At 54.6% G+C, this 22,888-nt stretch overlaps 4 protein-coding genes across 4 annotated transcripts; 3 read left to right on the top strand and 1 right to left on the bottom strand.

Moving 5' to 3' along the window:
- Positions 1-1,354: 1,354 nt before the first annotated feature.
- CLAFUR5_11057 (Sporulation-specific protein 5) lies at positions 1,355-3,282 on the top strand (the record flags this gene model as incomplete). The annotated part of the gene is made up of 3 exons (XM_047910205.1): positions 1,355-2,388; positions 2,443-2,715; positions 2,769-3,282. 3 exons carry the CDS (start codon positions 1,355-1,357, stop codon positions 3,280-3,282), a joined length of 1,821 nt encoding a protein of 606 aa, XP_047765740.1.
- Positions 3,283-5,255: 1,973 nt separating this feature from the next.
- On the top strand, positions 5,256-13,085 carry CLAFUR5_11058 (Cell morphogenesis protein PAG1; the record flags this gene model as incomplete). The annotated part of the gene is made up of 2 exons (XM_047910206.1): positions 5,256-5,265; positions 5,365-13,085. The coding sequence occupies 2 exons, from the start codon at positions 5,256-5,258 to the stop codon at positions 13,083-13,085; spliced, it is 7,731 nt and encodes a 2,576-aa protein (XP_047765749.1).
- Positions 13,086-14,258: 1,173 nt separating this feature from the next.
- On the top strand, positions 14,259-17,878 carry CLAFUR5_11059 (Glycerophosphocholine phosphodiesterase GDE1; the record flags this gene model as incomplete). The annotated part of the gene is made up of 2 exons (XM_047910207.1): positions 14,259-14,400; positions 14,490-17,878. The coding sequence occupies 2 exons, from the start codon at positions 14,259-14,261 to the stop codon at positions 17,876-17,878; spliced, it is 3,531 nt and encodes a 1,176-aa protein (XP_047765748.1).
- Positions 17,879-18,255: 377 nt separating this feature from the next.
- Positions 18,256-20,940, bottom strand: CLAFUR5_11060 (uncharacterized protein; the record flags this gene model as incomplete). Its single annotated transcript, XM_047910208.1, has 2 exons — positions 18,256-20,705; positions 20,757-20,940. The coding sequence occupies 2 exons, from the start codon at positions 20,938-20,940 to the stop codon at positions 18,256-18,258; spliced, it is 2,634 nt and encodes an 877-aa protein (XP_047765261.1).
- Between the last annotated feature and the right edge of the window lie 1,948 nt (positions 20,941-22,888).

Raw genomic sequence — 22,888 nt, forward strand, 5'->3', positions numbered from 1 at the left:
AGAGGTGCGGGTGCGGTAACGGAGTACATGTGCTGCGTGCGGGCTGGTCTCAACTGGCGCAGCGAGCGTTTGTGGCGCCTGCGCATGGTGAGGGCTTGTGTAGCGGGCATGTGCGGCTCGCAGAGAAGGGCAGCGGATCGTTGAGCGCTGGGCGTGAGAGAACAAAGGCGGCCGGGCTTGCAGGTCAGGTAGGTGCAAAACAATCCGCGGCCCCTGTACGTGTGACAGGTTTGAGAGCAGCGACGGTGCTGCAGGGCAATAACAAAACTGCTCTGCTGCCCTATACTCGACCTGGGCGCCGCTATCCTCTGCCACCTTCGGCACATCACATCCTCCATCTATACTGACACGAGACCTCACCTCCTCCCTCACCTCCATCCCGTCCTCACTTGCGAGATATCGCCTCCCGGGCAGTGTCGCTGTACAGCACCAAGGCCAGCATTGTTAACGCATCGTTACTCCTCTGCATTTGAGATTGGTAGCGTTGCGCAGCAGTAGCTACCTTAGTCCATCGGTCTGCAGGTAGACTCGACCGCGTTGGCCGGCGCTTGCCGCCATACTCATCCGTTGCGAGCATCACTGCCACCGATTCCAGGCGAAAGCCTCTCGTTCGGCTAGCACCACGTGGTTCGACTGCCATCTCGACGGCGGCGACCTTTCCTCCGACAGCGCCAAGCACCCCTCGAGCAGCAGCGGCGGGCACTCACCTTCCCGGATAACGAGCTTCGAGGTACGTCGTTGTCGCCATTGCGCTCTTTCCCAGCGGAGGAAGGCGAGAAGCTTGGACTCGAGTCTCAAACACTGCACTTCTTCCCATCCTCTTCCTCCCTTTTTCCCGACTCATCAACACACAACACCCACTTCATCATACACTCCACACTTCTTCTTCATTTGCGTTGCATTCGCCGTTGACAATACCAGCTTAGCATCACGCCCGTCACTCCTTTCTGCCGCTATCTGCATTTCCCACGACGTCACCGTCACCAGTACCATATTCAGCCTTCGGCGACGAGGTTGTACACCAGTCTCTTCAGCAGGTACGTACTCACTGAACTGATCCGCGGCCCACGACCTTCGCCCATATCGAGCGGCTTCGGCGTACCTCACCTCCATCACTTTCCTCACATCCATTGCAAGGTCACAGACTGACTTTTCACTTGACAGGACTCGACCCGCGTACTCACCGGAACTCTCTTGGAAGATATCCATCTACACCAGACCAAACTGGTAAGACTCTCCGTTGCGGCTCCAGCAGCAGGAGGTGGACGGCATACCTGCCGGCAGTCACACTCAGGCCCATTCTTTCCCGAGCACATCCCACGGACCTCTTCCCTTTCCCCTTCCCACTTCCACAATGGCGGCGATGGGCTATCCTCCTCCGCACAACTTGCTCTACGGCAACAAGCCAGCTCGTCGTCACGTTGGTACTGACCGTGGGTACAAGAACATGGCAGCCATGGACCAGAAGAACTCGAACTACAACCGCCAGGCAACAGGTTACAACGCCGGCAGCAACATGTACGGCAATCAGCAATACTCCACTCGTGGCCAGCAGGGTCAGAACTACGGCATGCACCACAGCCCCAGCTCCGATCCCATGGCGGCACTCGCTCATTCGTTCCAAGGCATCAACATGTCTAACAACTCCTTCGCAGCTCAGGCCAAGAACGCAATGATGTCGAACCAGACCGGCAACTACGGCGGACTACCAGTGGCCACTTCGATGCCAGGTTCCATGTACGGCGGCGGTCAGTATGTGTTCCCGAACAACTACGGCAACAATGCCAACAGCCAGTCGCCAGGGATGTACACTCCACACGCTGCTCAGTACATGCCACAACTCAACTACGGTGGCTACCAGCAGCACGACAACTCTCCACTGTCCTCGAACTGGACTCCGACCACTGCTGGTGCTACCGGCGAGGTTCCGACTCTCATCACTCCTCGCCGCGACTCAATCTCATCGAATGAGAATGATCAACCAACCACTCCGTCATACGCCGGCTACCCAGGCTTCGTGACACATGGCGGCGTTGTCATCAACCGATCCCCCAGTGGTGTGTTCACGCACAGCACACCTTCGCCGACTTCAATGATTGGACCATACGGTATGGCATTGGCCAAGCAGCCAGAACAGAGCGATGTATCTCCCGAGATCAAGGCCATCCTCGCCCAGTCACCACCGATCCCACGAGCCATCCCTGCTCCATCCTCACCGCTCAAGCCTCTCGACCGTGCCCTCGAGAATCAGCGCGGTGAGACCAACGTCTACATTCGAGGGTTGCTGCCGGAAACGACCGACGAGATGCTCGAGCAGTGGGGTCTGCGCTTTGGCGACATCAGAAGCTCGAAGTCCATCATCGACCTCAACACTGGTCTTTGCAAAGGGTCAGTGATGCCGCCTTCTCTTCGTGCTGTCACCTCCTGCTAACCTTATTCCAGCTTTGGCTTCGTCAAGTACCACAACTACGAGGATGCTGAGAACTGCATCCGTGGCTTTCACTACCTTGGATACGAAGTCAGCTTCGCCCGCGAATCCTTCTACTCGAAGCTCAAGACCTTCTCTGACGAGAACAACACCAACCTCTACGTCTCGAACCTGCCCAAGTCCATGAACGAACACGAGCTCGCACAGCTCTTCGCTCCACACAAGGTCTGCTCTTCTCGCATCTTGCGTGACAAGAACGGCCATGGCCGCGGCGTTGGCTTTGCACGGTATGCCACCCACTGTACCCCATCGTGAACCACATGCTGACTTCCATCAACAGCTTCGAGACCCGTGACGACTGTGAAGAGGTCATCAAGACTTTCAACAACCACACCATCAAGTCTCAAGGCGAAGAGCTTCAAGTTCAGATTCGTTTCGCCGACACCCAGGAGCAGAAGCAACTGAAGCAGCAGACACAAGCTGCTCGCACCTTCCGATCTCAGGAGTATGAGTATGCCACCCAGGCATGGCGCCAGGGCCGTCTACCATACGCTGGCTCCACCATGCACGAAACCCAGAATGGCAACGAATTCGATCAGTACCTGGGCACTACACCTGCCATTCCCATCCAAGGTCAGCGCTGGGCACAGTCTGCCATTCGACAGGTTCCAGGCCGCAGCCCACTTGGTGCTCTGCCTTACAATGGCTCGTCGCAAGCACCTCTGGACACCTCTGCTGCCGTCTCTGGAGCGGATGCCAAGGTCACATCTCCAAGCGGCACTGTCGTCGACTGTAAGCCAGCTGCCACGTCGGGCACTGGTGTCGACTCTCCTGTTGCCTCTGAGCAGGAGTAAGGACCCGACCGCCGGTACTTCCCCACCCATCCTTTCGGTATCACTACTGTCAACGAGCGACTTGCACTGTACAACATCACGACTAGACGGCTGTCGTTACGAGCTTCACGATTGATTACGACAAGACGCATTCAACAGTTCAGCTCCATGCATTACTACCGCATGCCTGGCGTCGCCTCTGGGCTGTGTCACTCGCTCTTACTCAACAACAATGGAACAACTACTTACTGACGGGTGATATTGGTGGCATCTTACGACATGACATCAACAATGTGTGTTGGTCATGCCACCTGTGGCTGGCTTGGAAGTTTCGATCTGTACTTAGCTGTTCATGGTTTACTGGCGGAGTTTCTTATGGTTTCACGAATGAAGGATGGCGGCGGCAAGCATGCTCACGACATGGCATCTCGAAGCTCAGCAATCCTTCTGTCAACCACTCAGACTGCAGCCTTCGCGGGCAATGGAAAATGTTCACTTGCATGGAGGGCTATGGTGTCGGGATATCATGGTAATGAGGATGAATCACTGTGGCATGGTATGGAAAAGTAAATAGAGCGGTACGATCTGCTTGTCGCCTTGTCACTCAATATTGCTGCCTCACTGTCGCCTCTTCGAAGTGCTTCGCCTCACGTTCGCGTCCAGCCTCAGCTGAGAGACCCTGGTCTTTGCCGCCGTCGAATCGTGTTTGGTGACACGCACCATCTTGACAGATGTCCGTGATCAGTAGCATGTGTCGTTGCACGAAAGAGGCGCAGCGAGAGGCATTGACTGCATTGGGACAGCATCCTGGTGGTATTATCGTCTTGTCATTCTTGGAGTACCTTACATACTGCCGCTGACGGAGTTGCGGAGCTCTGGTCGTTCTTCGTTCTTTCTAGATCTTTTCGAGACGAGTTCCGAGCCAGGACCCCTTGGTGAAAGCATTAACGTGCTTTCTAGGTTCGGTGGTTATCAGGGTTATGGGTGTCGGCTTTGAAGTCTTCAGTCGGCTTCGATCTTCGGGATCTTTCTCATGTGAAGTCTACATACTGTACCTAGCTGGCCGTGTGACAGAGTCAGCTACTAACGCTACTGTGCTCGATGCGGTAGACGACAATATACGTTGGGCTTGCAGACGACGCTCACGACTCGCTGCAGCCACAGGAAGCCTTTCTGACCGCATCACGCCACATTGCTACGGTATCGATAGTTGGTGCAGGGAAGTGAACTGTACTTGCCCTCACATGAAACGTGGAGAAAAGGATGATGTGGTTCATTTGTCAAGGTGTTGAGCGAGACGGACTGCCGCACTGCTGTAGCTGCAGCGGGACTTCCATGTAGGGCTCTGTGAGTGGGTATGCTTCACGCAGGACTAGATGAAAATAGATGGTGAGTCGTTTTCTGTGCTTGATTCCCATTCGGCTGCCGTTCGGCATGTGGTTACTGGTACAGCTTGCCGGAGGTGGAAGCGTGGTTGCTCTGTACGTCAGCTGCTAGCGTTCCTCTTCATGTACATGTATGCGAATGCCCAATGCGGCTCCGGAGGGTGATGGTGGCCAGACTTGGTGGTGGTGATGGTGGTGGTGGCGGTGGTACGCGTGTTTGTGAGACTACAAGAACAGCTGCGAGAAGGTGTTGTCAACTAGTCGCTGATCATTAGAACTATGGTTCGCTGTACCTGAGCAAGCTCGCGCAGACTTTGGTGTTGCTGAGCCCGATTGGCGGGACTTGATGGCAGCTCGCTATCATCGACTGGGTTTAGCAGCCGCTGCAGGTGCAGGTACAACGCCAACGCCATCGAGACTTGCGCGGCATTCAGTTGGCCAAACGCTTCGCAGCCAGTCCTCTCCTCTAAAACATCATCATCACATTGTGATATCGCTATACCCTTCGTCGCGCTGTCTCCTGCGCCTGGAGCTGGGGGGAGTCTCTCGCACTTGGATATCTTCGCGGGACATGCTGGAGATGCATGCGATACTTTGTTTGCAGAGAGGATGAGCAGTGGTAAGTGTCCAAGGTTCTCTCCGGGAAATTGCTACACTGGTCATTTCTGTCGCGATACGATGAGGCATGTTTCGCTGACGACACACTGCGTCTTATCAGCCGCGCCCTCGCCTTCAGATGGCTTCAAGACACCGGCCTCGCAGTCGCCAGCGGGCCTGATATGCCCAGATCTCGATACAAGCAGCAGTCCGCCGCCAGAACCGCTCCTCGTCGCGCCGCCGACCATCCCTGGCATCCCCGTAGCATACCCATCCATATCAGCAGCCACGGTCGGAGGGGCATCACGCGATCCAGCCGGCCAGGCGAGAGGCAGAGCGTTGAGTACCAGCATTCGCAATGCATCGCCGCGAGCAATCACCCCCGTCCAAGCTCGAGCTCCATCCCGGTCGAACAAGCAGAGCGTCGATATCGAACGGAAGCCCTCCGTGTCCTACAGCCACCACCGGCAGGCTTCGATCGTGCATGGCGTGCAGCACTCGCGCAACCCGAGCCTGCTGGCCTCAACCAACAGCAGTCCACTGAGTCCAGGCAAGATCATGGCTAGCCATTCGCCCGACGCAGCAGCATACACCACCGCAAGTTTGAAGAAGAGCCCGTCTCTGGGGAATCTACACAGCAACGGACACGTGCCGAATGCGGCGGCCATACCAATCAACAGGAGCTTTGAGAATGGCATTGGCATTGGCATGGCCTCTGGGCAGCGAGGGCCGGCGAGGATGCACAGTGGTCGAGTGAAGCGGAGTCACGAGCACAATCGGTCGCAGTCGAGAGCACAAGCGCAGAGTACGGAATTGAAGACAGTGGGCGAATATGCGTTGCATCATCTGTTTACATCCTTCATTGCTGAAGCGGACGATCGCATTGAGAGATGCATGGCGAGGCCGGGCGAAGCGGAGCCGCGCATTGAGAGCATTTGTGGACCAGGTGCGGATCCGACGTTCGACCAGCTGATAACCTCGCTCGGACATATCAATCGACACAAGCCGAATAGTCTGATCGACTCCGTCATTCATTGGCGCAAAAAGAAGGCAGATGCTGCGAACCAGATGTACAACGAGCTGCGAGCATTGCGTGAAGCAGCTGGTCTTACGCAAAGGGGACCGGCGAACGGTCACACTCCATACTCGGCGTCCACAGCATCATCATCACCGAACGGGAACGATATCTCGTTGATGGAGCATCAGGTAGCCCTGGCGGATCGCCGGTCGACGGTGTCGATCTACATCCTGTGCCGAGTGCTTATAGAGATTATTGGACAGACCACATTGAAGGCACTGAACGGACCGGACAACACATTAAATACAGCTGGCCGCCTTGAAGATGTAATCTATGGCCAGCTGCAAAGCGCAGATCCGGAGCTTCTGGCTCGAGAACCAGTGATCAAGGCCAATTGGGTTATCCGAGGCCAGCTCCTCGGTGTCATGAGCGGCGTCAGATTCGAAGAAGTCGTGGAGCGTTTCATCAAGGACCTTGAATCAGCACAGAAACGCCTTGCAGTGAAGGGCATTGCAGACCAACGGCTGGCTGCCAAGACTGCGCTCCTGGTACAGAGCATGCGATGGCTGCACGTTCGCTCCGTACCAGAAGAGGCATGGCACAGGTCATGCGAGATGCTGCAGCTTCTTGCCAAGTTCTTCGCCGAAGTTCATGGGCGGACCATGAAGCATGCTTATGCCGAGCTGTTCGAGCACCTGCTACTGCCTATTGCTGCGACAGCGACGAGTGAACTCACTGTTCCAAAGTGGCGGGATGTGGTCTCTGTACTTCAGCCCAAGATCACACAGATGCTGTCGAAGGCCGACCACTGGCCATACGTCTATCCGCTGCAGGCGGTACTGCTTTGCGCGTCACCTCCGGAAGCTTTTGCGACCCAATGGCTACCCCTGGTGACATCTTTCCAGCCAAAGGCTAGAGACCGAGTTGGTCGGTCACATGCCCTGAAAGCAATATGTCGATTGGTATGGCGCTACCTTTACCGATTCAGTGAAAGTCAGAATTCGATCAACCGGAAGCTTGATGAGATCGTGAAGCTCGTCTTTCAGGGCGGCAAGCGAGTTCTGATCTCGACAGATCCAATGATTGCGGATCCTCTCATTCAGCTTATTCGTATCATCGGTTACAAACATCAGGATTTCTGTTTCCGCAACATCATCTTCCCACTGATGAATGCGGAGCTGTTCTCTGGCCCGGAGAAGGATCTCAAGATTGAGAATCTGGATCCAGAGAAGACTGTTATTGCTATCCGCGCGTTCCTTGTCATCATGAGTGATCTGGAGAAGAATGAGCCACCAGCCTTCCCGGCACGATTCGAGTGCGATACATTCATAGACCCTTACTCACGATTGCCCATCACCCATCGCCGAACACGATCTCAAGGATTCGCTCTCTCTGCTGGCAGAACAGAGCGCCTTTCACGCCCCGTAATGACCACGAACCTTAACGATGTTGCGAAGGAGTATTACATCAAATTTTGCAAGATGCTTGGCCAGTTGACGATGATATGCGACAACACTTTTGGTGGACAAGCAGTTCTGGACGAGAAATTCTCGTCACATACGCCGAAGACGCCTATGGCTGAGGCCTTCACGTTCAACAAGAGGGACGAACTAATGAACCCTACTGATTTACGGCAACACTATTACGACCTACTGCACGTGGCGGTAGAGGCTCTACCCAGATGCCTTTCACCACATTTACCGATCAACGCGCTGGTCAACCTACTGTGTACTGGAACAGCCCACGTCCAGTCTCATATCGCTACGTCTTCGGCCCAGTCTCTCAAGTCAATAGCGAGACAATCCCACGCACAGCAGGTGACGATCGGCTTCGCCCGGTTCATCTTCAACTTCGATGACAGATACTCCACCGTGTCTGATGGCAGTCTGTTGGGACCCGGGCACATCGAGAACACCTTGAAGCTCTATGTGGAACTGCTCCAAATATGGATCGATGATATTCAGCAGCGTACCAAGAAAGCTGTGGTGGACCCTCTCGATGAAGACGAGCCAGGTGGCCGACGCTTGCCACTCGATCTTTCAGGCATACTCGCGCACGTTGATGAAGTCGAGTCACACGGCTTATTCTTCTTGTGCTCGCCTTCACGGGCTGTACGTGCAGTCGCCGTGAATGTGCTGAGACTAATCACCAAATTTGACACTGCGCTTGGCAAGCCCAGCAACCGTATCATCAGCATTCTGGAAGGCAGCTCGCAACAAGTCATTGACGTGAACGATGAACGGCTCTCGTTGGCAGAGCGCAGTCGTCTCCAGAAGGGTCTCAGGAAAAGTAATGTCAATAGCACCCTTGTGGAATTGTGCAGCAGCGACATTGCACACGACGCCAACTTGTGGTTCAAAGTGTTCCCGAATCTGGTGAGACTGAGCTCCGAGATATGTCTACATGCTGTTGCATTGACACGGGAGCTCGTATGTCAGCGACTGTCTCATAGTCATCGGATGATCGGCGCACTGGGCGAAGGCACAAAGCAGACCACAAACGCGCTGGAACAAGCGTTCACGAACAACAACAAACCGCCAACGCGTCTCAACAGCACATCGCCAGAGATCATCATTGAGCAGTGGAAGATACATCTCATCTTCGCATGCACGACTTTGACCAACATTGGAGGGAGTGCGACTCATCTTCCAGTGTCAAGTAACAACTCCACTCACACGCGCAAGAGCTCGAAGACATCCGTCTCTAGCCAAGAGAAAATAGCATCTGCCTCGGAGCTTTTCAACAAGGTTGTGCCGGTACTGTCGGTCTCCAATGCATCTGTACGTGCGGCTGCGGTCGCTGGTCTAGGAGCAACCAACGCCACCCTCTTCCAGGCACTCCTCGAGACACTGCAGCCTTACGTTCAGGCTTGTAATGTAGACGCCAAGGAGCGATTGACCGCACATCAGCGCACCGGAAGCAACCCACGCCGCAATCGCCGTACTGACTTTTTACGCACGGAGATCACGCACCTGCTGAGTCTCACTAGCCACCTGCTCCAGGACGATAAGATCGCTGGCGACTCCTATGTCATGACATATCTCAATGACTATACAAAGCAGCTGCGTATATTCCTCAGTGACAGCGAGATCCAAGGCGAGCTAGAGTATCAGAGGCTGCGTATGCACTTCTGCAATCTGGTCGATGGCTTCTACGACTGCATTCGCAAGCTCAAGGATGGCACACAATGGCTATCATTCCAGTCTAGACAAGCCACATTCGCACTCATGGAAAATTGGTGTGGCTTTTCGCCAAACGAGCAACACATCCGCCGACAGCAGGAGCACATACGAAGGTCTGTACTCGAGCGTGAGGGTGATATCCGCAACCGTGGGATCATCAACTCTGCAATCGAGAAGGAGAAAATTGAGCTTCAGTTCGCTGCACTTGGCGCCATGGCTACTCTGTGCGCTGGACCGTTACGCTTCATCGCGGACAACAGAGTGCTGATGCAATTCGACGTTCGGCGAATGTTAGCTTGGATCAGTACGATCTTCGAGGCTCCGAGTGACCGCACACACACCATTGGGCGCAAAGCTCTACAGAACTTGATCGTCCATAACGTGGATCAGCCGTATCTGATGGCCCAGACAATGCGAATGTGCTACATCGCCCGTATGCCGAAAGCCCTTGCAAGCTATTTTGAGGTGGTCACAAAGGTCTTGACGGATAATGCCAACGTCAACACACCCTTCTGGAAGACGCTGTGTGCTGGCCTGTACACACTTGGTAATGAGGATACCGACATTCGTATGAAATCCTGCCGCTTACTGCGAACGCTCGAAGAACGGCAAGGCAAGACTTCGAAGCTGCAAGATTTGGACATCAGTGTCTCAGACAAGACGACCGCTGTGTACAAGCTTGCACAGTTTGAGATCTCACGAAGACTGGCGAGTCAGCATCCAGAGCTAGCTTTTCATGTGTTCTCAGAGTTCTCGGCGTACTTCAACGAGCTACAGCCAGATCATCAGCGGAACATGGTGTCTGGAATGTTGCCCTGGATCCAGGCCACTGAGCTGCAGCTAGATCCGAATGGTGGTCCGACGGCAAGTTCGTACATGCTGTTGGTCAACCTATTTGAGATCACAGTCAGAAGTCCAACAACTCTGCACAATGAGATCCAAGCACTTTGGCAAGCTCTTGCTACTGGACCCTACGGCGGCAATGTACAGCTGGTGCTTGACTTCATCATCACGATCTGCCTGGAGAAGAAAGAACAGAATTTTGTGATCTTCGCGAAGCAGATAGTGGTCTTCCTCTCGAAGACGCCAGCCGGCGCTAGAGTGGTCGAGTACTTGCTCATGCACATCTGCCCGAAGACCATGGTCGCTGAGCGTCGGCCGCCTGCTCCTGCTCCTGTCGACACCGTCGGCCTCTCATACATCGCAGATCTTGCTAATGTGCTACCTAGCGGTGCAAAGCAGAATGGCTTGTCCCTAGGACAGCTGAGCATGATTTTGCTTGTAGACTTGGTGGTCTCGCCGTTCCAGCTCCCTGCCGATAAAGTACCTGTACTCCTGCAGGTCATACTTGTGCAGTGGGATCAGTACGTCAGTGTTGTCCAAGAGCAAGCGCGAGAAATGCTGGTTCACCTGATACATGAGCTTGTCATCTCCAAGATAGACCCCGGCTGCACGGAACCTGACAAAAAGTCGATCGAGGACTTCATAGAGTCAGTGCGCCGCCACGACCCGAAAATTGCATGGGGATACGCGGATAGCCAAGTTCGTCCCGGTGAAGAAGACAGCCGCGCTGTTTCTGAGCCTATGGCTTACATTGTGGATGAGGTCGTGCGCATCTTTTCTGTCACTTATCCCGACATAAAAGAAGAATGGGGCAAGGTCACGATGGAGTGGGCCACTTCATGCGCCGTTAGACACGTCGCATGTCGTAGCTTCCAGGTTTTCCGATGTGTCTCGACGACCCTCAACACCAAAATGCTCGCAGACATGCTGGCAAGACTCTCTAACACCGTTGCTGACGACGAGAACCACGACTACCTGATCTTCTCGCTCGAGATTCTGACAACATTACGGAGCATTATTGGTGCCCTGGAGCCGTTGGATCTGCTCGCATACCCTCAGCTGTTTTGGACAACATGTGCCTGTCTCGAAACGATCTTCGAGCGAGAGTTTCAAGAAGGACTTAGCATGCTGAACCTTCTTTTGACGAAGATGGACCTTAGCGACCCGGCCGTTCTCAAGATTGTCAGAGATGCACAGCCAGCCAAGTGGGAGGGCGGCTTCCACGGAGTCACTACCTTGATATACAAGGGCGTCAGATCAAGCAAGTCAATGGATCGATCTTTGTCGATACTAGAGAGGCTTGTCAAGCTACCTTCCAGCGATCTGGTGGGCAGTGACGACCGGCTTCTGTTCACGGTGCTTGCCAACCTACCGAAATACCTTCACTACTTCGACGACGACGGCGATGTGAACTGCTTAGACTCGGCAGAAACACTATCGTTTGCAGCTGAAAGTCAGGGCTTCGTGGCGCTCGCGCGAGTGCTCCAAGGTCTCAAACAGGGCAGACATCGATCAGTGAAGGACTTCCTGTCGCTTTGCATGACCGCCGCCCGTACCACCTTCTTCCCGGCATTGGAGTTCCCGAGCCTGGTCTTCTTGCTTGGCATGGTCAACAACGAGTTGCCGTGGTTCAAAGTAAAGACGATGCAGATTCTGTGTGTCATGATACCTGACATTGACATGCGGAAGGCAGAGATTGCGAGCCAAGGTCCGGATCTGATCTCGCCTCTGTTACGACTACTGCAGACCAAGCATTGCCAACAAGCCTTGGAGGTGCTTGACAATGTGATTGACATGACCGGCACGCCACTGGACAACAAGCATCTGCGAATGAGCATGGCAGGCTCGCACTCCAGCCGCGCTACTCGCAAGGAGTATGATACGACGAAGAGCTTGTACGGCATTCCGGAAGAGTCTGGATGGTCGATCCCAATGCCTGCTCTCCACTCCGCGCAGACGAGATCAAATGTGCACGCAGTCTACTACACGCTTGCATACGCTGGCATCAATGGCGCGCAGGAGACGACAACGAGGACGCCGGAGATCGAGTTCCACAAGGACGACTACCAGGACTCATACTTCACCGAGCGCACTGCCACAATGCTATCTGACGACACCAGAGTCGCGGATGCCAGCATTGGCGAGCTAGCAGAGAAGCTGGACACTCTCGACGACTTCTTCGATGACCCGGCCGAGTCGCCTCCAGCGATGACCAATGGCGGCGGCACACCTCGCTATCCATCAAACGTCGACGAACGGGAGAATCTGTACGATCAGCAAGCCTTGCCCATTCTCCATCGCTCGCTCAAGCGAAACGCAAGCATAACATCGTTTCAGACCGGGTTCGCGGAACGCGGTTATCAGCCACAACAGCAAACGATGAACCCGGGTGCGTTTGCTCAGTCCGCTGGACCGCCACCGACACGTCCAGGCATGCACAACAGATCCATTACATCCCCTGCCCCGTCTCTGCGTCACCCCTCACGCCTACACAACGACATCATGTCCGGTGACGAAGCCGGAGATGAAGACGCACCGTTCTCTGACGGAGACGACGAAGGCACACTCAGCAGGTCGCAGACGAACGAGAGCTCTACTCTCCCGGCGGCCTACACCGTCAAGCCCAGTGGTGGCTTCAAGGCGCTGAAGACTGGACTGAGGAGGCTCACAAGCAGTAGTGGGAATAAAGAGGCGAGGGATGCGTTGAGAGCGCAGGCTGCGAACAGTAAGAGTCCCAAGGTGCCGAAGATGCCGGTGGGATACATGAAGGAGGTTGGACCGTTTAGTGCTGAGCCTTAGGATGGCGAGGTTACGGGAATGGCCAATACTGCGAAAAGGTGTTGGTCTTGTACAGGTGGTGATCTGGTGGTGTATGATGGAGCACTGGGAGCTTTTGGGAGATGGAGCGTGTAGGATTAGCATCGATACCCACATTGCATGGCAAGGAGGACTGTTACCGATTGACATTTTGATCTCGACTGCAAGTCGTACGTTGCCCGCCTTGCCGAGACATGGCCACGTGGTGTTCGAGTATATGTCCGGCTAACACCAAGCTGAGCATGCAGACGACCACGTGCCTGGTGGCTGTGTTCAGAGAGCGGGAGAGCTAGCAGGGAAGGTGGAGCTTGTGACGCAAGAGCAAAGTCAAGTGAGGTGTCAGGAGACGGGCTGTGTGGGATGGTGCACGGCGTACGAAACGTACAAGAGGGTGGCTGTAGAACTGCAAATCTCGTTTCCTGCCAACGACATGTTTTCCTGACCTGTTCATTTTCACATGACCCCTGGAACGCGCGAGGAGTGGTAGCACACTGCCCGGCTCGGCATGTGACCCCCCGGCTTCGGCAACGAGGGACCGATTTTAGTCTACCAGTGAGAGGCACGTTGGCCGCCACGAGCGACGTTCAAGCGTTCAGTCTCCGCCGTCCTTCCTGGCCGCAATTGCTTTGCAGACATTGGCAGCGGCAGCCGGACATGATCACGACAACTTCACCGTCGCATCATTTCCAAACGTCAGCGGATGGCCGGTGATATTTCGCTGTGCTGCTGGTGAGCTGGCCACGCACGTTCGCCTCTCTACTCTCCCTCCCTTCGTTCGATTGTCCCTACCACCAGAGTTCCATTGTGAGCTCCAACTCCAGCTCTCTCTCAACACAAGGGAGCCGGCCGCGAGCTGCCCGCAATCATCATCATCATCATCATCATCATCATCATCATCCCGCAGTGCTGAGTGTGGAGTGCTCCCTCCTCGCGCGAGTCGAGACAGCTGCTCACATCGGCGCTGCTGCATTGAACGGCTGCGTACAGGCAGTCACCACTCGCTGTCTTGCTGTGCAGCAGGGTGTCGTGTGCCGCCGTCTCCTCACTGCTCTGTATAGCTTCGCTCCTTCTTTCACAGCCATTGTCTGGCACTGCGTCGACAACCACACAATCGCTCGGAGCAGGCTTCTGCCTCGCGGCTTCACGCTCCAAACGATGAAGTTCGGACAGAACCTCCCCCGCAACCAAGTCCCCGAATGGGCATCACAGTACATCGACTACAAGGCGCTGAAAAAGCTCATCAAGGCCGCGAGGAAGGAGTCGGAACAGCATGGCGTGGAGGAGCCAGACTTGGCCGGTACGATCATGATTGCCTCACACCAATCTATCACCCAGGTGAGCGAGCCCATTGGGCACGGTCGGTAACCTAACGAAATCTCCTCACAGAGTTCTTCTACACTCTTGACCGCCAGCTCGAAGACATTGACACCTTTTACAACCGCAAGTATGCCGAGTTCTCCCGCCGCCTGCGACTCCTCTTCGATCGATATGGCATGGCCTCGAAGCTCAAGGACGGCATGGACCGCGATGATATGGACGATCTCATGGGCGCGCTGCTCGAATTGAGGGGACAGTACAGGAACTTGCAGTGGTATGGCGAGGTAAACAGGAGGGGCTTTGTCAAGATCACGAAGAAGCTGGATAAGAAGATTGCGAGCTCGACGACGCAGAGTCGATACCTGGCGACCAAGGTGGATCCGAAGGCTTTTGCGACGAATAACAAGTTGACGCTGGACATGAGGGCGATTAATGACTGGCTCTCGCAGCTAGGTGAGGTGAAAGTTGTCGACGATGCGAGCTCGGTACATTCGGGCAGCTCGAGTGGATCCATACATCGAATGGGATCGAGGACGACGCTGAAGATCCCGACTGCTGCGTTGGAGGCCATGGAGTCTGCCGTGAAGGAGGAGGATACTACACGCCTTTTCTTGTTGGTCTCGAAGAATGCACCGGAGGTTGGTGCGCAGAAGGCTTTGCTGTTGGATCTACTCCAGCGAGCTATTGCATTCAAGGCTTTCAATAGCATTGAGGCCATCTTGCGCGAAGTGCCGAGCATTGATCCGGACAACGACCTGAACAAGCGGAATTGCTTGCACAAGCTGATCATCTCCATCGGACGTGTCAGGGCATCGAAAGACGCAGGAGGGTTCCAGGAAATCTCAAAGGCGACAGCTTTCATCAACGCTGCTCAACCACCAGTGCGAGCGCCGGGAGCATTCAAGGTCGAAGAACGAGATCCGGAAAACGACCTGAGTAGGGATGTGGAAGCTGAACGGTTGCTCGCCTTCGTCCTCGATCATCTCAAAGAAGAGCACCACCAGTCTGCGCTCAGCAAAGACGTCTACGGCCGCATGCCACTGCACTATGCCGCGCAGTATGGACTCGTGTTCGCAAGCCAGATGGTCATGAAGCACCTGCAGCAGTGGAACCTCTTCGATGTGTCTGAGGGCATCGACGCGCCACAGTGGCAAGATCTAGACGGGTTCGCGCCGCTCCATCTGGCTGTCATTGCTGGTCACTATCGGAGTTGCAAGGCCCTTTTGCTGGTCGATGACTGGCATAAGTTCACAGACCATCGCCTTACTAGCAAGCATGTGGAGAAGAGTGGTATGTCTCTGGAGCTGGCGACCAAGTCGAACTTTCACAAGATTGTTGGCCTTTTGGTCGATGCGGGCGTCGATGTGAACTTCCGCGATGATCTGGGTGAGACAGCGTTGCATGTGGCCGCCAGATTCGGACATGAGGAATGTGCCAGGGCACTACTTGCAGCCACTTCGGGCGACAACCGCATCAATCTGGAGATCGCCGAAAAGGAGTATGGATGGACACCATTGTTCATTGCATCGGTTAATGGCCACTTGTCGATAGCGAAGCTTTTGGTCGATGCTGGTGCGCAAGTCAACAAGCTTGACTCCTCGCTCTGGACGCCTCAGGAACACGCTGCGCTACGTGGACACATTGAGCTTGCGAAGTACATTGCATCATTAACACCGCCCCCAAGTCTACATGCTAGCCCAGAACTTGCAGCACAAGCGAAGTTGTCATCCTCCCCACCAGCTGCATCTTCGTTGGAGGACAGGCGCTCACATGGTGTGCCAAAGGAGGAGCTCAGAGCACGTGTGCCAGAGCCAGTCAAGTCCTTCGGACATCGATACCTCACAGAGGAGACAATGGTGCTCGTCAGTCTGGGCACATTGGGCGAGCATAAAGACTTGCAGCCTATCAATCTGGAGAACATTGCGATTAACGATGCGCACGCGACACAGCTTGATACTGCCTTGTCGTTGGTGGTGACTGCTCATGGGGCAAGCGGAGAGCCCACTGTGATCGATTTGCCCATTCAAGAGGATATCAGCACTTCGCCGATCACATTCATGACCAAGGACCCTTCCAAGGTCAAGTTGCTGTTCGACCTCGTCCCAACATACTCCGGCGCGACCGACAAGCGCATCGCTCGTGCTGTGGCATTGCTTTCGAGTATCAAGCCTGGCGTTGGTAACAAGCGATCGACCCTACAGACTGACATGAGCGTGCCTCTACTTGCTGGTCCTGACTTTGATGTCATCGGATCCATCAACTTTAACTTCCTCATCATTACACCCTTCAAGCACCCCAACATCAGTATCGATGAGCAAAAGACGTACTGGACGAAGTCTTCGACCAAGGTCATCGGCCATCGTGGTCTAGGCAAAAACATGGCGACCAAGACATCGCTCCAGCTAGGCGAGAACACGATCCAGTCCTTCATCACCGCAGCCAATCTGGGTGCATCGTACGTCGAGTTCGATGTCCAGATGACAAAAGACCATGTTCCGGTCATCTACCACGACTTCCTCGTTAGCGAGACAGGCGCAGACGTCCCCGTCCACACCTTGACCCTCGAGCAATTCCTCGCCCTCAGCGACACACCCAAGCCAACCCGACCCTCATCCCCCGCCGAGACCAACGGCAAGTCTCGTAGCAGAGACAACCGCGAGCCTCCCGGCCGGATCCAACGCTCCTACTCCGTCGGCGCACCCCTCGACGCCCGTGGCAGCGAACGCATGAAGAATACCCGCGACTTCAAGACGAAAGGCTACAAAGGCAACATGCGCGGCGAATTCATCCAGCAGCCTTTCACGACCCTCGAGGAAATGTTCACAACCATACCGGAAGACGTCGGCTTCAATATCGAGATGAAGTATCCCATGCTCTTTGAGACGGTGCAAGAGGAGATGGACACGTACGCGGTGGAACTGAATACGTTCGTCGACACTGTGCTGCAGTTGGTTTACAATAGGAGGAAGGGCAGGAATATCGTCTTCAGCTCTTTCCACCCGGATATCTGTTTGCTTCTGACCTTCAAGCAACCTTCCATCCCGGTCCTCTTCCTCACGGACGCTGGCGTCTCACCCGTTGGCGATATTCGCGCTGGATCTTTACAAGAAGCCATCCGCTTCGCGAGTCGCTGGAGCTTACTGGGAATCGTCTCAGCGGCGGAACCGTTCGTTCTTTGTCCGAGACTTATCAACGTGGTCCAGTCTTCTGGCTTGGTCTGTGTGTCCTATGGCACGCTGAACAACGATCCTCACAATAGCAATTTGCAAGCGCAGGCGGGCATTGACGCGGTTATTGTCGATTCCGTGGCGAGAGTGAGGAAGGGGTTGACGGATGCTGATGCGGAGAGGAATGGATCGAGCGAAACGAAGTTGCTGGAGACGCGTCCGGCTGGCGCTGTCACGAATGGGCAGGTTAAGGAAATGGGCGAGGAGATGATGGAGAAGTTGAAGGTCTAGATGAGGTGCATAGTGGTGATGGAGAGCATTCAACATGTGCAGATACTAGAAGGTTCTATGTTGGCACGTGCAGGTGGGCATTGGGAGGGGTGATGGTGTTTCGGGGATTTTTCTTTCAGAGTGGTGTACCTTTTTCGGCATAGGTGCTGGTGGCTGCTCGCACGACTACTAATGATCCTGACCAACAGAACGAGGGTCGTGGTGTGTGTGCTTGAGCATTGATGGCCTTGGCGATTTTTGAGAGAATATAAAAGTCTAGATTATATTGCATGATATACATAAGCCAGACTTCACTCCAAGCCTTCCGTTCGCAGCGATTTCAGTGTTGGGTATCATAATGTGCAGGTACGAATACAGGTTGATTCCAAGCGGCTTTATCAGCGTCGAGTGTCTGGCCTCGGTTTACCCACGATCTTCAGCAGAGAGGGAATCTTCCTCGTCTTGCTGAGACCGACACGGTAGGTTGGGAAGCTGCCATTGCTACCGGCCTTGGTAATGCTCTTGATGGGCGAATGCGTTACTGGGGCTGGCTTCGCATCAGGTCTCTGCGGAGGTGTGCTTCTGGGTGACTGCATGTCCTTGGCTTTTGGCTGCTGGTTCGAGTCTTTCCGTGAAAGTGCAGCCTTGGTCGGGCTGCTATCGCCTTTGTTGAGCGCTGAGAGGTCGCTCGAGGGTATGTCGATCTCACTGTTCTCTTTCGCGGGAGCATTATCGACTGGCTTGCCACTGTCAGCTTTGGCCTTGGGCGGTCTGCCCGGGCGTTTCTTCTTCGGCGACTCATCAAGCTCGACATCGTCTTCTTCTGCGTTGGGGTCCTCGTCCACGGCGTCTGAGTCTTCGAGAACTTTCTCCTTAGACTTGGCTTTGGGCGGTCGACCGCGACCTTTCTTTGCTACAGGCTCTTCTGCTTCGAGATCGTCGTTCTCTGAATCAGAGTTTTGAAGCACCTTCTCCTTGGACTTGGTCTTCGGTGGTCGGCCACGGCCTTTCTTGACTGGAGGCTCTTCAGCTTCGAGTTCATCGTCGTCGTCTGAGTCAGAGTCTTGGAGAACTGTCTTGGAACGTCCTCGGGCTTTCGGCTTGGCAGGTGGTTTGAGCTCGATCTCCTCCTCGTCATCCTCGGCATCGGAGTCCTTAAGCACTCTTTCAGAGGATTTGGCAGGTTTCTGGGTTGATGCTTTGGCGGGACGACCTCTGGCTCTCTTTTGTGGAGGCTCTATGACTTCCGCCTCTTCCTTGGCAAGCTCATCCTCATCGTCCTCGTCATCTTGCACGATTTTGCGGCGTGACTTCTGCGTGGACCCGTTCGTCACTTCCAGCAGAGCAGCCTTACGCTTTGCTTGCTGCTGGCTTAGGTTCGGCGACCTCTGGCTACCACCAAAGTCGACATGATCTTCAAAGATGGTGGTCTTGCTTCGTCGTGCTCTCTTCGAGGCCGATGCGGGCATAGTAGGAGGTAACATAAGGCCAACGTCGGTCTTCTTCTCAGACGAGAGCTGGCCCAATGTCTTTGAAGAAGGGCTTGCGTCGATGCTGCTTGCTCGAGAAGACGCCTTTGGGCGTTCTTCGACAGTGACTGGCTTGATCGCAGATTTCCTGCCCTTTTCAAGCATCTTCTGAGGCGAGACCACGTGAACGCTGTCATTCTCTTCCGTGGCCTTGTCTTTGCTCGGCTGAGTGGCCTTTTGCTTGGTAGGACATAGATCAAGATGAGGAAAGACCTCTTCCTCAGTCATCCTCGAACTGCAACCCAGTGGACACGCATAGAGCCCATCTCGGGAGCCGTTCTGAGCATGAGACTGTGATGAAGTGGCAGCTTCTGCTGTAGCATTATCGGTCTTTCTTCGCTGCTGCTTCCTGACCGCCCTCTCGACAGTCAAAGACATGTCGAGTGGCTCTTCAACCTGCGTGGCTCTCCGTCGGCTGGGTCTTGGCTTGTACTGATCTTCGGGCAGACCCATTTCTTTCAGCATTCTGTCGTCAGAGTCGAGCCTGTCATCGGATTGTGTTTGCTCGTGCACCGCTTCCTGTGACTTTCGCTTGCGACCTCGCTTCGCCTTCTGAGCGCCCGAGTTCTCTTCATCTCGAAGCTCCGATACTGCATCCCGTCTGTCAATGATCACGACCGGACTAGATTTGGGTGGCGAGCGAGCCTTTGCAGCAGGTGGTGCTGCCTCTTGCGTACCAGGACGGTCGTCTTCTGGCTTCTGGAAGAATGCTGGTCTCTTTGCAACAGGCGAAAGAGGTTCGATCGTTGGTCTACGGACCAGGTTGGGGACCTGCTGAGCCGTGGTGTTGTCTTCCCTTTGAATAATCTGCTCGTCTGCCTTGACTGGCGACCCCTCGGTCTGTGTTGGCTCTGCAGAAGCGGTCCAAGGAAAGGAAGAGCTCTTGTCCGAATTCGAGGCCTTGGGAAGAGGGGCTTCATTGGCAGTTTGTACGTTGTTGCCGCCACGAGCTTGTTCCACCAACTCCTCTTGTGTCGAATCATTGAAGGCATTTGTAGTGCCAGTGTCTCGAAACATGACATTGGGCTCGTGGTTCATGAAATCATCTGCGATAGTTCCAGCTGGTAGACCACTTGGGGCATGCGGGCGATCATCATCGTCACCAAGAATCGAGCGTGTTTGAGCATAAGTCTTGACTCGCTTCAGACTCTTGACAGGACTGACGCCAGAATCGGAACCGACAACAGTCGTATTACGTCGCTTGTTCCTTTGGAGTGCGGGTGAGGTAGAAGAGGGCATTCCTGCGGCATGTTTCGATGGTTGGTCCGAATTGGTGGCAAGAAGGCCTCGTTCTGCGTCTGCGACTTGTCTTCGTAGGTCTGAGCACACATCAGCTGGATCGAAGACCACATGTCGGTCGTAGTACATACCTGAGGATGAAGTACCCCTTGGCGGCTTGTCTGCAGCTCCATCGAGCTGTGGCACTACATCCGGGAAGTCCTTCAAAATGGATGTTGCATGGTCGGCGAGCTGAGAGAACGTGCTACGCTGACTCGGTTCGTCTTCAAACAGAATTTCGTCCTCATCTTCCGAGTCCTGTATTGCGGGAGGCATTTCGTGGCGAATGTGGTCAAGTCATTGCTCTATTGACGCTGTCGATCTTGAAGACGCGCTTCGTGTTGTTGCCTGTAGTTGACCCCCCACGGCAGGTGCAAGTGTTTACTCCAGCAACACTGCCAGCTTTATAAAAGTTCGTGGGTGTTCGTAGTCGAAGACTGAGAGTTCAATTGCGTACAAATCGTCGTCGAGAGTACTTCGGTGCTGGATGGCACTTTCCACCTGACCTGGCGTCGCGTGTTTTCGTTAGCGCGTTTGCCTAGTCACAGTAATCCCTGTCATCCCAGCCACACCACTTCGACACGCGCTTTCCCTCACACAACAACATCGCCCCTTTCAACACTCCCGCCGCCGACATCGACTATCTCGACCTGACGACGCCAATCCTCCCGACTCACCATTCAGCATCATCTACCCGAACCATCTGACCAATTTCGAAGTCCTCACGCCCGCATCTTCTCCAACAAACACACCAGAAGCACATACCCTCCCCACAGTCCCTCCTTGCGCCCATCGTCTGCGTACCGCTTGATCGCTTCGCCGCTTTCTCGCAATCCGTACGGCAATAGTCCCCGCGGCTGCGCTCTTTCGGTCCGCAACGTCAGGACCCCAACCCATCCTTGGACCTGGCCGAGCAGATTGATCGAGTGGATGGCGCGTCTTGGAGTGCTTAACCCTAAGCGATTTTCTCGGCGTCTCGCGTGTGTCTTGTATCACTTTCGATACAGGGCAAGCAGCTGGCTTCTACGACTAGTCTTGGCAGATCTTCAGTGAGATGTCGGGCGAAAGTGGAGTTGGTAAATGTCCGGTGTGATTTCTTGCCTGGCAACGGGTGGGGTCATGTGTAATACGGCGGCCTCATGCGTCGGTTTGGTAAGACTTCCGTTGGAAGCGCGCGTCGAGGCTGCTGGCTGGATAAGTGCTTTGGTCATGAATGGATAGCTTTGGTGGTCAGAGCTGGGATGTAAGAGGGAGAGAGAAGGGCGAGGAGTGACGGGCAGGTCTCTGCGTTGAGGCTGTCTTGAGGATCTTCAATGCTGGACAAGGAAGAATTGAGGTGGTGTGCGTTGTGATGGTCGGCAACACTGGATACTGGATCGTTTGGTTCGAGACTGCTTGGGCTTGCTTCATGAGCACCTCAAGTGGTGTCTGTTCTTGGTGATGGCGTTCGTGGTGACTGCTGGCTGGAAGGGACACTGGCAAGAGCACTACAGCATCTTGACACCAAGATCTCGGCCTACACACAGATTGCGCAGTATGGTTGCCTCTTATCACTGGCACTTGATCGCACTCGTCCGAAAGAAGTTGGCTACATATGCGGCTTCCAGCGAGGTGATCGTGCTCACACACAGAGGCATCCACATCTGCACAGTCAGTCCGTCAAGGACAAGGCATGTCGTAGCTCCAGCCCGCCAGCTGTCTTGCTCAGCCAAGCCTTCACCATGATCCGTCTCCCAGGGGCAGGTGCTGCAAGTCTTGTGGACCCTCGTCTCCAAGCTACGCGATCCGGACCCAGTACGCAACAAACGGCCTCACACCACGCTCCGCCGCATTCACTACTCCCTTGGACAGCGAAGACGTCCTGCGCACTCTTCTCACCCGCTACGCTGCTCAGCAGAAAGCCACCCTCTCTCCACCCCTCGCACACCTATCGTTCCCTAAAGCTCACACCACAGCATCCTCTACAGGTGTGACAGTTCTACGGAACTCTATCCGATCAGCCGCGTCAATCATTTCCTTTCACATTCAGTGTGAGAGTCGATCGATGAGCCCGAACTAACAACCTTGTCTCCTTTATTACTGGATGCACAGGACTTTACCTCACATCTTGTGAGAAGGCGAGCGGCTTTTGTAGATGTACTTTGTCCGTTGCGCGTTCTGTTGTGGGACGAAAATGCCTCTCGGAGTCACCTAGGCGGAGAGATCGAATCAAAGACTGTCTCTA

Source organism: Fulvia fulva, chromosome 8 (genome assembly GCF_020509005.1).
Source record: "Fulvia fulva chromosome 8, complete sequence".
Taxonomy (NCBI): domain Eukaryota; kingdom Fungi; phylum Ascomycota; class Dothideomycetes; order Mycosphaerellales; family Mycosphaerellaceae; genus Fulvia; species Fulvia fulva.